General features: G+C 42.1%; 1 protein-coding gene and 1 pseudogene across 1 annotated transcript in view; both read left to right on the forward strand.

The window, feature by feature from the left end:
- LOC126199238 (myrosinase 1-like) overlaps positions 1-16,399 on the forward strand; it is a 111,108-nt gene that overhangs the window by 54,341 nt on the left and 40,368 nt on the right. The window contains exon 6 of the mRNA XM_049936030.1: positions 12,688-12,782. Coding sequence (XP_049791987.1) covers positions 12,688-12,782 — 95 coding nt within the window. The remainder of the gene's footprint in view (positions 1-12,687; positions 12,783-16,399) is intronic.
- Positions 11,800-11,917, forward strand: LOC126199786 (5S ribosomal RNA; annotated as a pseudogene).

Below are 16,399 nucleotides of genomic sequence, written 5' to 3' on the forward strand. Positions count from 1 at the left end.
AGGATCTTATAGCAGACGTTAAGCAGGGCGATTCCTCTATAGTTGTCATATTTCAGTTTGTCGTCCTTATTATGTATTGGACAAATCAGAGCTGTTTTCCATTCTCCTGGCAGTTTTCTTTGGTCCATATTGCCTGTATCAGTCGGTCTATTTTTTCTGCAAGTTTCTCTCCTCCTGCCAGGATCATTTCAGCCTGTATTCCATCTTCACCTGGACTCTTATTCTGTTTAAGGTGTCTGATTCTGGTTTTTATCTCGTCCATGGTAGGTGGGGGATCATCTGCATCGGCTGTAATTGGGTACTGGAAATCAAACTGCAGTTCGGATTCATTACAATTTAGCAGCTGTCGAAAGTACTCTTTCCATCTCTCAGCTATGTTCCTATCGTTCTTCAGGATCTTATCATGGGAATCTTTGACAAATGAATGAAATACTGAGAGAAAAAAAAACACAAAACGCATTAACCTAACGTCTACTTTAGATGACAGAAAACGGAATCACCACAAAAAATTGAAGATTTCCTTCTGTCTGAAATGGAATGGAACAGCTCGTATCAGGCCGAAGACTGTTTTGCAGTACTTCTCAGAGCTGGCTACAGACGATGACAGATCCTGTTTTGCCAAGTTGGCTGGTATTCATGGTTGCCTGACCTCACTGTTTTGTGGCCAGACATCCTTTCTGACCCTGTACGCCCTGGAAGCAGCGCAGTGCCAGGCTCGGACGTGTCAACAGTGTTCCAGGCCTGCCACAGCAACGGTGGCTGCAGCCTTTTCCTGTATCGTTCGGTCGTTCTGCCGGTCAGGTCGGAAGTTGAGTGCACCGAACGGTAGAATTACCGCAACTGAGCCTCTGTGCAATTCGGTAGAGAGTCGGTACGGCTCCCGGAGTACCGAGGTGATCCCGTGCCGTTTTGGCGTCCCTCCTCGCGCCAGCCAATCAAAGATATGTGACCATTAGAACTTTCAACATTGCAGCGCGTCAGCAATCGTGAATAATTTAATGATTATAAGGAATTCGCCTCGATTACAAATAGAAACCGGATGTTGACCTAGGTTTCGGCGCGGATAACCACGCCATCTTCGGAAAACACTAAAACTACAGACTGCCTAAAGAGGCATGGTCCAACATTAATACAGAACGCCCAAAAGGGCAAAAGACTCGCATAAAATGTAAAATAAACGGTACGTGTGTATCATGTCAATAGCTATACTTATCGGTCAATAGATAATAAGGGCTATGAAAGCGACGTTGTACGTCCTTGCACGAATGTATATTAAGCCCGTTACATTATTTGACCTTTGACGCCAACACCTATTAGAACACAAAGGTAGTTTGTCTGTTCCACGGTATACACGTTCACAGACCTCACTTGATTAAGCTTCATGGTTCAATACCTCAAGTACCTGATTTTAAGAAACTAGCTTTAGGTTTTTTTTATACTATTTTGGTACATATCCGACAGCACTATTGAAAATGACCTCTGTCGGTCATTAGATATTAAGGGCGATGAAGGCGACGTTGTACCTCCTTTCACGCAACTACATTAAGCCTGTCATACTAATTTGGCCCTTTTCTGGTCAATAGCGCTTAGAATACAATATAGTAACTTGACAGGCTTGTCCAAGCATAGTCATCAAATACTATCACCGACCCCAAGTAATCGAAAAATGGGTTATTCACCCCACCCCACCCCCATATTTTTAGCCTGCTTCTATCTGATGGTATTTTGTCTATCCTGCGTGCATGTGTTTTGACCATCCGTGGAATTTGCTATCCCACATATAAAGTTTCAGCCTATCCACGTTCTATAGTTCTATAAAATTGTCCTCGAGCTAGGACATTATACATACACACGCATTAACTTACTGCGGCTTTTACCCGGTCACCGGATCACTTTCGTAACACATTTTATGCCAATCACACGGAAGAAGACGATTTTACAATTTGCGCATGCGTCTTCCATTCTGACACTCTCACAGCCTAGCTGCCGGCGCCACCTCAGTTTACCTGAGAGCCCGCGGCGCACCGGACGTTGGCTGGGGTGGGGAAGCACGCTTCTGACGTTTGAGCTAAGTGCAGCTATTGACATGGTAAACACGTGCCGTTTATTTTACATTTTATGCGAGTATTTTGCCCTTTTGGGCGTTCTGTATTAATGTTGGACCATGCCTCTTTAGGCAGTTTGTAGTTTTAGTGTGTTCCGAAGAAGGCGTGGTTATCCGCGGCGAAACCTACGTCAACATCTGGTTTCTGTTTGCAGTCGAGGCGGATTCTTTATAATCATTACATGTGACCATAGCTGCAGGCATGCTCACCCAACGACTGCGCACCTGAACGGCGCCCCACACCCAAAGAGGCCAGCCGACATAACTACCAAACACGTCATTCCCACTTTTGTTTTCGAAAAATTTGTTTACAGCGAATAGCGTTGGTCGCATGAGATATCAGTGGAAATGGTGGAAGGAAATAAGAAGGTTGTTACATTCACATCCCAGTGACACAGAAATGGCTTCGCATGTACGCTATATTTGAAACAAAACCAGGACGTAGTAAGACACTTTATTACTGATCGGTTTCGATCAGTATGTCTGGCCCTACTCTGTTAAAAATTTGATAACTGATAAAGATTATCCCATTGATTTAGTGATTTCAGGACTTTCCAAACAAATACATCTTCAGGTGCAAAGGATTCGCTGTAGCTCTTTGGTGAGCTCTCATTCATGTCCGTAGTCCCTCAAACAAATTACAGGTCACCTTCCCACTCAGTCTGTACCTTACCAGAAAGTTGCTTTCCGGTTTTCAAAGTGATTCATCTTCTCCCGCAGATCACATTGCCCAAGTCACATGGCGCCACATTTCCTCAAGCCATCTTCCCTGCCTTTGTCGAACTTGTTTCTCCTTAAAAGTACCATGCACATCATGTCCACTTCATGATTCTCGATTGAAATGCGTGCATAACAACACTTGTGAACTCGCTTTCCACATGGAAACATTCCAGTGATTCTTCAATAAAACATAATCACTACATCCAAAACTAAAAATCGCTCAGTATTTCTAAAATAAGAAATTGTCTTCGCAGTCAAAATACACCATACCGAATGAACAGCCTTACCAACAACTCACTACCTCTTCAAAATGGTTCAAATGGCTCTGAGCACTATGGAACTTAACATCTATGGCCATCAGTCCCCTAGAACTTAGAACTACTTAAACCTAACTAACCTAAGGACATCACTCACATCCATGCCCGAGGCAGGATTCTAACCTGCGACCGTAGCAGTCGCGCGGCTCCGGACTGAGCGCCTAGAACCGCTAGACGACCGCGGCCGGCTCACTACCTCTCGCTATGGACAAAAAATCAGCAGACTGGCCGATCGGTAGCAGGCCTCAGGAGCGTACAGACCGAACCGAAAATTCCGCCATACTGAGGCTACCCTACGGAACCTAATGTTATGGACTATGCGCAATAGGGCTACAGGACGTGTGGTTAAGTGACCTCGCTCTAGGGCCATAGCAGAGCCTTCTGCCACGTCAGCGTGGCCTCTCTGCAGATTCTTCGCTTCTTGCATCAGAATGCGGTGACAGCTTTCTGTTTCCCTGCTCATGGGTTGCACCTGCAGAGTTGGAATGTAATGGCGCAACAGACTCTACCAACATTTACGGTAATTGTTGGGCACGATTGATATTTTGCTGAGTAATCGCAGCTGATGCTCTTTCTACCAGATGTTCTTCTTCATATGGCTCTTGTCTGTACATACGTGCAAATTCCATACCGTGAAATGGCCAAAAGATTTATCCATCTGATCTACTTTAGTGTGAATGACATATTTGGAGACTCTTGACGAAATAATCCATGCGTAAAATGCCGAATGTTGGTGTCCAAGGGGCACAATATTTTGTCTGGTTGATCATCTGATTACAAATACAAAATTAATGCCTCCTCTTTTCTTTTATGAGCATATGTCAAGAATTTCCAATGAAGCTACGCAGTTTGAAAACCACAACACCGACGATTAAGTTATGACTTTTCAGTATAATCTTCGTCCATTTCTACAGTTTTGATCCATCTTTTAGCAAGGGCACGCATACCAGTGTGGTAAACCGCACGGTCCTGCTTCCAAGGCCATTGAAACACAGATCTGTTCATAGCCTCCTCATTTTCAAAGAGAATCCGACGACGAGCTTCTTTTAGCACCCCAAATAGAGAGCAGTCTGATAGTGCCAGGTCAGGGCTGTATGGGTGGTAAGACAAGTTTTCCCATCCAATTTTCATAATTTCTTCAGTAGTGCGACGACTGGTGTATGTTCTTGCATTGTCATGCAAAAGAAGAACATCCGCCATAGCTTTTGTTGGGCGAACTACCTGAAGACGTGCTTCTGCCGCATTTTACAGAATTTGTTGTGCACCTTTTCTCCAAAAAATCTACCATAATCACATCCTCTCCATCCCAGAATATTGTAGTCGTTACTATGCGATCGCACAGTTTTGAACTTTTTCTTATTCGTTGAGTTTCTGTGATACCATTCCTCTGACTGCCTCCTTGTTCTGGTTCAAAAATATGATCCATGTTTCGTCTCCGGCCATAGTTTCCCAGAAACTGCTCTCTCTCCAAACAGAAGCACTACAGGTCTTGGGAGGCAATTGTTTTTCTTGTGTCTTTATTCTGATCGGTTAACATTCTTAGTACCCACGTTGCACAAACCTTTGAATATCCCAGCTGCGGAATAATTGTCATCACACTGCCTTTACTGATGGAGGTAATCCGACACAAATCATCTGCAGTCACCCGGCGGTCACCACGAATGACGTCATCCAGTCGCTGGATGTTGTGTGGAGTCACTGCTTTCACCGGCCTGAGGCTCCGCGTTTCGTCAGCCGACGGTGTATGCCCTTCAGCTTCGTTACAGCAACGAACCCATCATCTCATAGTGCTGATAGCCACTGTTGCATCACCCTACATATTTTTCAGTCTTTCGTGGATGTGAATGGCCGTTTTAACTTCTGCATTCAAGAATTCTATCACAGAGCGCTGTCTAACACGATCATCGATGTCGGCCATTTTGCAAGTGACTGCAATGTTGGCATCTGGTTGATGAAGAAGTTACCACTACAGTGGGCTGGAGAAGGTGGTTTGCGAAATAGTGCCGGATACAAATTATTCACTCAACAAGCTTTATTCAGGGAGAAAAAATTAGAAGGAATTAATTTTTGACTGACCATCGTGTATTGTAAAATCACAGTCTGGATTTCTAAAGGGTTTTGATATCGAGAAAATTATTTACACATACAGCGAGAAAGTATTTAATTCATTAAACGATAAATTTCAGGATAGTAATATATTCTGTAATTTTTCAAACGTGTTTGACTGTGTAAATCACAATATCCTTTTCAGTGAATTAGAATATAATCGTGCCAAAGAACTTCTGCGAAATGGTTCAAGTCACTTCTGTCTAAAGAAAAAAAAAGTATGACAACAGTAAAGATTCTTGTATTAAGCTATCAGTCATTATCTACATTAGAAACCATTAAGTGTGGTATCCCAAAATACTTTCACCTTAAGGCCCTGCCTTTTAATTGTGCATATTAATGACGTTTCGTCTGTAGTGTTAATAGGTGCCTCTTTTCTTTGCAGGTTATAAAAATATTGCAATAAATAGCAAATCAAGTTTAGTTTTCAAAACAGCTGTCAATGACATTTTCATGGACATTACTAAATGATTTCAGGCCAATTTTTTGTCACCAGACTTCATAAACAAACACCATATGCAGTTCAGAACTCATAATAGGTATCCATGCAGCAAATACCTGAAATACGAAGACAAGCAGAAATGAGTGACTGACAGTGTAAAATTATTGGCGTTACAGCTTGCTAGTAAATTCAGTTGGGGGGAACATACTACACAATTTATAAGGCAGTTCAACAAATCTTTATTTGCTGTGCAGATGTTGTTACAAAATAGGTATAAGTTGAAGAAACTGCAAAAAGGTGGGAATTTAAGGAGATGGGACCTGGATAAACTGAAAGAACCAGAGGTTGTACAGAGTTTCATGGAGAGCATAAGGGAACAATTGACAGGAATGGGGGAAAGAAATACAGTAAAAGAAGAATGGGTAGCTCTGAGGGATGAAGTAGTGAAGGCAGCAGAGGATCAAGTAGGTAAAAAGACGAGGGCTAGTAGAAATACTTGGGTAACAGAAGAAATATTGAATTTAATTGATGAAAGGAGAAAATATAAAAATGCAGTAAATGAAGCAGGCAAAAAGGAATACAAACGTCTCAAAAATGAGATCGACATGAAATGCAAAATGGCTAAGCAGGGATGGCTAGAGGACAAATGTAAGGATGTAGAGGCTTGTCTCATGAGGGGTAAGATAGATACTGCCTACAGCAAAATTAAAGAGACCTTTGGAGAGAAGAGAACCACTTGTAAGAATATCAAGAGCTCAGATGGCAACCCAGTTCTAAGCAAAGAAGGGAAGGCAGAAAGGTGGAAGGAGTATATAAAGGGTTTATACAAGGGCTATGTACTTGAGGACAATATTATGGAAATGGAAGAGGATGTAGATGAAGATGAAATGGGAGATAAGATACTGCGTGAAGAGTTTGACAGAGCACTGAAAGACCTGAGTCGAAACAAGGCCCCTGGAGTAGACAACATTCCATTAGAACTACTGACGTCCTTGGGAGAGCCAGTCCGGACCAAACTCTACCATCTGGTGAGCAAGATGTATGAGACAGGCGAAATACCCTCAGACTTCAAAAAGAATATAATAATTCCAATCCCAAAGAAAGCAGGTGTTGACAGATGTGAAAATTACCGAACTATCAGTTTAATAAGTCACAGCTGCAAAATACTAACACGAATTCTTTACAGACGAATGGAAAAACTTGTAGAGGCCGACCTCGAGGAAAATCAGTTTGGATCCCGTAGAAATGTTGGAACACGTGAGGCAGTACTGACCCTACGACTTACCTTAGAAGAAAGATTAAGGAAAGGCAAACCTATTCCTAGCATTTGTAGACTTAGAGAAAGCTTTTGACAATGTTGACTGGAATACTCTCTTTCAAATTCTGAAGGTGGCAGGGGTAAAATACAGGGAGCGAAAGGCTATTTACAATTTGTACAGAAACCAGATGGCAGTTATAAGAGTCGAGGGGCACGAAAGGGAAGCAGTGGTTGGGAAGGGAGTGATACAGGGTTGTAGCCTCACCCCGATGTTATTCAATCTGTTTATTGAGCAAGCAGTAAAGGAAACAAAAGAAAAATTCGGAGTAGGTATTAAAATCGATGGGGAAGAAATAAAAACTTTAAGTTCGCCGATGACATTGTAATTCTGTCAGAGACGGCAAAGGACTTGGAAGAGCAGTTGAACGGAATGGACAATGTCTTGAAAGGAGGATATAAGATAAAACATCAACAAAAGCAAAACGAGGATAATGTAATGTAGTCGAATTAAGTCGGGTAATGCTGAGGGAATTAGATTAGGATATGAGACACTTAAAGTAGTAAAGGAGTTTTGCTATTTGGGGAGCAAAATAACTGATGATGGTCGAAGAAGAGAAGATATAAAATGTAGACTGGCAATGGCAAGGAAAGCGTTTCTGAAAAAGAGAAATTTGAAACTTCCTGGCAGATTAAAACTGTGTGCACCGACCGAGTTCGAGTCTCGGTCGGTGCACACAGTTTTAATCTGCCAGGAAGTTTCATATCAGCGCACACTCCGCTGCAGAGTGAAAATCTCATTCTGGAAAGAGAAATTTGTTAACATCGGGTATAGATTTAAGTGTCAGGAAGTCGTTTCTGAAAGTATTTGTATGGAGTGTAGCCATGTATGGAAGTGAAACATGGACGATAAATAGTTTAGACAAGAAGATAATAGAAGCTTTCAAAATGTGGTGCTACAGAAGAATGCTGAAGATTAAATGGGTCAATCACATAACTAATGAGGAGATATTGAATAGAATTGGGTAGAAGAGGAGTTTGTGGCACAACTTGACGAGAAGGGACCGGTTGGTTGGACATATTCTAAGGCATTAAGGGATCACAAATTTAGCATTGGACTGCAGCGTGGAGGGTAAAAAACGTAGAGGGAGACCAAGAGATGAATACACTAAGCAGATTCAGAAGGATGTAGGTTGCAGTAAGCACGGGGAGATGAAGATACTTGCACAGGATAGGTTAGCATGGAGAGCTGCATCAAACCAGTCTCAGGACTGAAGACCACAACAAGAATAAGTTCGTAGGGTTTATGTTTTGCATGTTAGTATGCCTGTTGCTGTGGGTTCATTTATCGGTTGTTAGTATTTTCTTTGTAGTTAACTGCTGCTACTTGAGTTTACACAATATCATTTTGCCATTTTGTCATTTGGAGATAGTGAGTGGAGCTGTGGACGTTAGAAAGTGGAGTGCAAGTGGAGAAATCGGAAAATTTCCAACATGTTATTCTGTTTGCGTTCATTGGAGGGGTGACAGCAGCTGAGGCAGCCAGAAACATTTGAGCCGTGTATTGGGATATTGCTACTGGACGGAGCACGACAAGAAAATGGTTTTTTTCGTTTTAACAAGGATCGTTTTGACATTAGAGACTCTCCCCAGTGAGAAAGACCTCCGGGGTTTGATGAAGATCGTTTAAACTCATTAATCCGCAATGATCCACGTCAGTGTACTCGAACTGGCAAATGAGATGAACTCTGATCATTCCACCATCGTGCGACATTTGCATGCAATGGGGAAGGCTCAAAAATGGGGTGTATGGATCCGCATTCAATCACACAAACCAACGCGTGGCCACATTTGCATCTCTGCTTGCTTGTCATCAGCTGGTTCGAGAGCAACACCGACCATACCTATCCTGTATCGTTGCTGGTGACGAGAAACGGTATCTTTATGCTAACATAAGAAAATAAAGGAATGGTCGGACCCAATCATAGCAGCAACTTGTAACGTGCGCGTGGGGCATACAATACTCATTAAAGCCTGTACTATGGTAAGTGAGCGGGCTTCACCTTATGAGAAAGGATTTTCGTATAGATATCGACCACGTGTACCTGAATGGTGGCGAATCAGACTTGCACCCACTCTGTAATAACAATGATCCGTCAAGAAAGTTCGAAATGCAATTCCACGTCAGGATGGACCAAAAGCAACACTGAAGATGCTGCCAGTTTAATAATAATACGGTCGCCAGCCTAATTAGGCATTAACTGAGTTTCTTCACTGTACAAGTTGGTGTATATTCATGCAAAACAACACGTAGTAACACTGCGTAATATAGTAGAATTTTAGAACCAAAAAGTCTATTGAACTGATAGTTTCACGTTATGTACTGATATGGAAAAACCCTGAATACATAACACTACACTACAATGTATACTACAAAACTTTATACTGTCTATTAATCTGATTAAAATCGGGCATAGGGTACCCTAGAAATAGCACTTTCGAGCCACACACAAAATGTCAATTTTGATAAAGATAAAATACTGATAAATTTTGACTTATATATTGACTTTAACTTTTGCTGGTCAAACCAATGTGGAACACTTCAGAATTCAAATGAATAAAAAAAAAGGGGGGGGGGGGAAGACCATGAAACTATGATCACTGTATTAAAAAAATTGATTACTGAAATTATTATGCGTTCAAGAATTCCAGTATATGAGTTACTATTCTTTTTATCTTATTTACTGCTCATTCAAATACCTTTATATCTGTCTCGAAGTAATTAAACTTCATTACTATATCAATATTAAAGTTATCATTCAACTTCGTTAGACCTTCGTTATTCATTTACTGGTTCATTAACAAAACAGTTCTTTAAACACCATTCTAACATAGCTAGGTCTGCAAGTAATTATTATTAACACAAAATTTAATTTTTCATTTCGGGACACTCGGATTGCACAACATTTGGAAACGACCCTGTCTAGGTTAGTTGTGAGGATAATTAAATGATGGGAAAGTTCTGGTAAAATTTAGGTTATTATTGAACAGTTCGCTCTATGGCCCATACGAATACAGTACTAAAAGTTTCAACCTGCTTGTATCGATGCGGCGAGATGGCGAGGTACAGAGCACACATACCACCACAGCTATGGCTCTTGACGTATCGGCACTTTAATTCTTCTTTGCGTCGCAATACTTTTCCATTTAGTGCCTATGGACTTTTGCCACGCTGTGTGGGCGTTGGAACGGCATACCCGAGGCTCAGTGAAGCTACGTCTTCCAAGAGAGCCTCCTCGCTCCAGAAGGTGTTGCTCAAACCAGTGGCAAACTCCAACTACTACTGCTGAGCCAGTTGTGCCGTGCAGTGCCCGTGCGCATTTTCCCGCGCTCGCCTGCCATCCACCTTTTACCGCTCCCTTACAGACATGGTATTCACCCGAGTTTTTGCATTCTACATATCGTAACACATTGCCTACGTATGGACCTGACGCACAGTTACAATTTTAAACATCTTACAACAGTTTCAACATTTGTTACATTTCAATTCTATTACAATATTGCTTGACATTTGACATAAACATTAATATTCACATTGAAACTTGTTTACAGTTTTCTTAACACAATGGCATGAAACAAAAAAGAAATGAAAGCAGAACATTAATTACACAAGTTTAACGGAAAATCAGATGGAAAAAAATATTATTTATATGTACAATAGTACAGCGTCGTTGTTGTTACAAACTCCTTGTACAAAGTCCTTCGCGCACTCATAAAAGATAGTGTTATGCATCTGGTGGAACAGCGACGATGTGATGTACTACGAATTACTTCCCTCAGATGTAACTAACACCGCTGGCATTTATTCTCTCAACTGAGATGTCTTGCAGACACAATCGGAGAACAACAACCAGGAAAACTGTATGAAGTAATCATACTCCCGCATTCTGGTAGACTGAGAAAAAGAACACTATACAGAAGTTGGGTTGGGAAGTCATTCTGCGCCCACCTTATTCACAGTATCTTGCACCCTGAGATTTTTACCTTTTCCACTCTCTATCAAATAATCTTCAAGGAACTTCCTTTCGCCGGCCGCGGTGGCCGTGCGGTTCTGGCGCTGCAGTCCGGACCCGCGGGACTGCTACGGTCGCAGGTTCGAATCCTGCCTCGGGCATGGGTGTGTGTGATGTCCTTAGGTTAGTTAGGTTTAAGTAGTTCTAAGTTCTAGGGGACTTATGACCTAAGATGTTGAGTCCCATAGTGCTCAGAGCCATTTTTGAACTTCCTTTCCGGTTGAACATGGCTTGACAAGTTCTTCTCCTCAAAACCAATAATTTCTAGTCACAGAATCGAACAGTTACCCCAGTGTTTGCAGACTGATGTAAATAATAAAGGAGAATATATTATTGATGACTAAAGTTTGTTATGTGTATCTGTTGTGTTTAAACTTATGTTAACTGTCTTATGGAATCACGCTGCGAACCTGCGAACAAACCTAATACAAATAAGAAAGCTGCCTTACGTTGCTTACTTTTATCCTCTACTGTCATACAGGATCTGTTTTTGTCTTAATTCGCCAAATAAAGCTATTATTCTGCGAATCCAAAACAATCTAATATTAATTGTTCATAATGTGAATTGGAAAATATCTTGCACAAGCCTTTCCAAAGAATTGGGAATACCAATTACCCCTCCTCGGTGCATAGAAAAAATTAAGAGTGTATTTCACAGAAATTATTAAATTTGTTGTTGGACGTTCCTTCTTAATTATAATTAGCCTTGCAATACACTAATGTAAAGTCACTTAGGCTGTATTTACTTAAAGTAAATTAAATGTAGTTCTTTCTCTCCTTTGGGCAACGGCCTTGCTGCAGTGGATACACCGGTTCCCGTGAGATCACCGAAGTTAAGCGCTGTCGGGCGTGGTCGGCACTTGGATGGGTGACCATCCAGGCTGCCATGCGCTGTTGCCATTTTTCGGGGTGCACTCAGCCTCGTGATGCCGATTGAGGAGCTACTCGACCGAATAGTAGCGGCTTCGGTCAAGAATACGATCATCACGGTCGGGAGAGCGGTGTGCTGACCCTACGCCCCTCCTATCCGCATCCTCTTCTGAGGATGACACGGCGGTCGGATGGTCCCGGTAGGCCACTCGTGGCCTGAAGACGGAGTGCTTCTTTGTGTCCTTTAACCATCTCTGTGAGTTCCATGGAATACGAAAAATGTAATGTAAAAATCGATCCTGGCACTGTCGTCAGTGGCGCTGATGAGGAGACCGCATGGTGGCTCAGCACCCCCTTGGATCGTCACCCCTCTCACCCCAAATTCCTCAGTCAGACATAGGTAACTGAGCTCTGGGACCGACGGGGCTGCTACTGCCACCATGCTGACGAGTGCCGCGTGGATCGAACCGCGAACAAAGCGCCGAATGCTGTGTCAGCCGACGCTGTTGGCAGGAGGTGTGGGGTCGGAGAGGATACAAGCTGCCCCTGGCGCTCACTTCATCAGCACAACTGATGACAACAGGATCGAGTGACACAATTTCATTCCTTTCGGGCAACAAAAGCCAGCATTAAGCCCACGGAATATTTTGCCATCAAATGCACCTGGAGAAACTAAAGAAGAAAAATACGTTTGTTGGATTCAAGTGTCAAATTAGTAGCACGTGCAACAAAGTCTGTGCTAGGCGAACTTTGCGGGGGTGCGCGGTAGAGACTGAGTGGTGGACGGTGGTGTGTTGCAGGCAGGGTGGGGATCACCCTGGACTGCGACTGGTACGAGCCCCTCACCAACAGCACGGAGGACGCCGACGCCGCCGAGCGACAGCTCCAGTTCCAGGTAAGGAGCGACCGCGCCGCGTCATTAACGGCTCCACAACGGCGTGTCAAGCAGGCATACACACTTTTTTAAAAACTTCTTTTATTGCACATTCTGTGGACCACAAGTGCGACCACTTGGTGTGATGTGGAACGAATCAGTTTTACAATTCGCAATATCTCAGTAAAAAAGACAACATGTCGACTATTACCATGATCGTATTAATGGGTATGGTGGCCTTTTTTATTTTACATACAGGGATTTAGACTTCATTATGTTCAGTTGCTGTCTCTTAACTACACACACACACAAGCCGCGCGGAGTGGCCGCCTGGTTTGAGGCGTCATGTCATGGATTGCGCGGCCCCTTCCCGCCGGAGGTTCGAGTCCTCCCTCGGGCATGGGTATGTGCGTTGTTCTTAGTATAAGTCAGTTTAAGTAGTGTGTAAGTCTCGGGACCGATGACCTAAGCAGTTTGGTCCCTTAGGAATTCACACACACACACACACACACACACACACACACATACACACACATCATATGATCTCACATTCATAAATCCTTCTGTGAAGCAGAAAGAGTTGTTAAGCAGACATGATTTCAGTTTTTGTTTGAAGTTAATATTATCCATTAAATTCTTTCCATCAAAGATTTTTATGGCTAAATATCCACTACCAGTGACACACTGAAGATGACTGATAGACAGTGTAAGTAATTTTTCTTTACACCATTATATTTAGGAATGTTATTGTTTTTTTTGTTAACTGTCGGCAACAAAACTTTGTAAAGGAGTAAATTTATTATGAAACTGTTGACAGTTTTCCCAGCCGTCTGTAAGAGGTTCTAGAGTGGATACCACTTTTTATCCTTATCACACGCCTCTGTACAGCAAATATTTTGTTTTGCTGAATTACGATTTACTCCAGAACATATTGCATAGACATTAGTGGATGAAAATAGAAAGAGTAAGTGAGTTTTTTGACATCTTCATCGCCAAATGCTTATATTATTAATAACACAATAGTTGCAGAGCTTTGGCATTTGGGCGCGCGGGATTAGCCGAGCGGTCTCAGGCGCTGCAGTCATGGACTGTGTGGCTGGTCCCGGCGGAGGTTGGAGTCCTCCCTCGGGCATGGGTGGCTGTGTTTGTCCTTAGGATAATTTATGTTAAGTAGTGTGTAAGCTTAGGGACTGATGACCTTAGCAGTTAAGTCCCATAAGATTTCACACACATTTGAACATTTGAACTTTGGCATTTGGAAAGATGTGTAACATCTGAATCCCAGTTTAGGTTCTCATCAATATAAACACCTAACAATTTAGAATATTCTCTTTCACTTACGTATTTATTTACTTCACGCCTTATTTCAAATGGTATCGTCAAGCCCTATTCTATACTGAATTCCATGTATTGTGTTTTATCTAAGTTCGATGACAGACCATTTGCGCAGAACCAGTTATTAATTTTTGAGGAAATATTATTTAGATTTTCAAATGTTAAAGTTTCTCCATTAGGCTTGATTGTTATACTCGCATCGTCGGCAAACATAACAATTTCTGTTTCTTGTATGTGTGATACTAGACCATTATGGTTCCCTGCAGCGAACATTCTCCTTTCAGATAACGATTTTCTGTTGTGTATTTTTCTTGAGTTTCTTGACGCGACGCTTGCATATTCTTTGCTTAGATGAAAACTATTCAAATGGCTCTGAGCACTATGGGACTTAACATCTTAGGTCATCAGTCCCCTAGAACTTAGAACTACTTAAATCTAACTAACCTAAGGACATCACACACAACCATGCCCGAGGCAGGATTCGAACCTGCGACCGTAGCACTGAAGCGCCTAGAACCGCGGCCGGCGAAAACTATTATCAGAAGATCTGTGATACTATAACATTTAACCTTCTCTAGGACAATATTGTGAACAGCATAATAAAATTCTAGAAAAAAATATACATGAAAACCGCTGAATGTATTCCATAGAAACACAATATTTTTACGGAGACTGATTGACAGCAGTAGAGATAGTGATTTAAAGCGCTGTCCAGTGAAAATAGTAGGAAGCAACTACCGAGCACGAAAACCCTGAGCATGTAGCGGTTAAATTTTCCTTCCTGGACGAGAGGTCTTTTGTTTAGAGCGTCGTGCTTGCTTAACAAAATTTTTAAGATGACGTCGACCGTTATAATTCGAACAATAACTGTATTTCAGCGAGGTAACAAGTTGACATGTAGGAAACTGGAAGAATGTCCGGATTAGCCGAGCGGTCAGAGGCGCTGCAGTCTTGGACTGTACGGCTGGTCCCGTGTAGGTTCGAGTCCTCCGTCGGGCATGGGTGTGTGTGTTTGTCCTTAGGATAATTTAAGTTAAGTAGTGTGTAAGCTTAGGGACTGATGACCTTAGCAGTTAAGTCCCATAAGATTTCACACGCATTTGAACATTTTTGAAGAATGTCCTGGAGTACTGCCCAAAGCGTTCGACTGTAGGTTTCAGCTGTGGGTCACTGCTGATGCCTGTACGTCACACGAGCTATCGCTGCTAGCCGCGTCAATGCCGTAACACACATTAGATAGGAGCGATCATGTTCCAAGGGTGTCAGCTTTCTCCCGCGTCACCGGCGCGTGCAGCCATCCTCCTGTGGCAGAATACGCAACTTGTGCGATGAACGGATCACAGTGGTGTTCAGAGGCTAGGTTCTTGCTTTGCGTCAGTGATGGTCGTTTGCGAACAAGTCGTTGACCAAAAGAGAACCAAGACTCGATCCAGCGTACAATAATCACTTTCGCCAGCGATGTCCCTAACTGAATACGTAGGAACGGCATTTCGTTTGGGACGCATTACGCACAATAAGTAGTTCTCGTAACATGCAAAGATCAGCACATTCCTCAAACTGGGGAACTATCAAGAATGGGGTTCCAGAAGGGTCAGTCTTGGGTCCTTTGTTGTTCTTATTATATATTAATGACTTGCCATTCTATATTCATGAAGAGGCAAAGTTAGTTCTCTTTGCTGATGATACAAGTATAGTAATCACACCTGACAAACAAGAATTAACTGATGAAATTGTCAATACTGTCTTTCAGAAAATTACTAAGTGGTTCCTTGTAAACGGACTCTCACTGAATTTTGGTAAGACACAGTACATACAGTTCCGTACAGTGAATGGTATGACGCCATTAATAAATATAGACCTTAATCAGAAGCATATAGCTAAGGTAGAATATTGCAAATTTTTAGGTGTGTCCATTGATGAGAGATTAAATTGGAAGAAACACGTTGATGATCTGCTGAAACGTTTGAGTTCAGCTACTTATGCAATAAGGGTCATTGCAAATTTTGGTGATAAACATCTTAGTAAATTAGCTTACTACGCCTATTTTCACTCATTGCTTTCATATGGCATCCTATTTTGGGGTAATTCATCACTGAGGAATAAAGTATTTATTGCACAAAAGCGTGTAATCAGAATAATAGCTGGAGTCCACCCAAGATCATCCTGCAGACATTTATTTAAGGATCCAGGGATATTCACAGTAGCTTCTCAGTATATATACTCTCTTATGAAATTTGTTATTAACAACCAAACCCAATTCAAACGTAATAGCAGTGTGCATAACTACAATACTAGGAGAAAGG

This window comes from Schistocerca nitens, chromosome 8 (genome assembly GCF_023898315.1).
Source record: "Schistocerca nitens isolate TAMUIC-IGC-003100 chromosome 8, iqSchNite1.1, whole genome shotgun sequence".
NCBI classification, from domain to species: Eukaryota; Metazoa; Arthropoda; class Insecta; order Orthoptera; family Acrididae; genus Schistocerca; species Schistocerca nitens.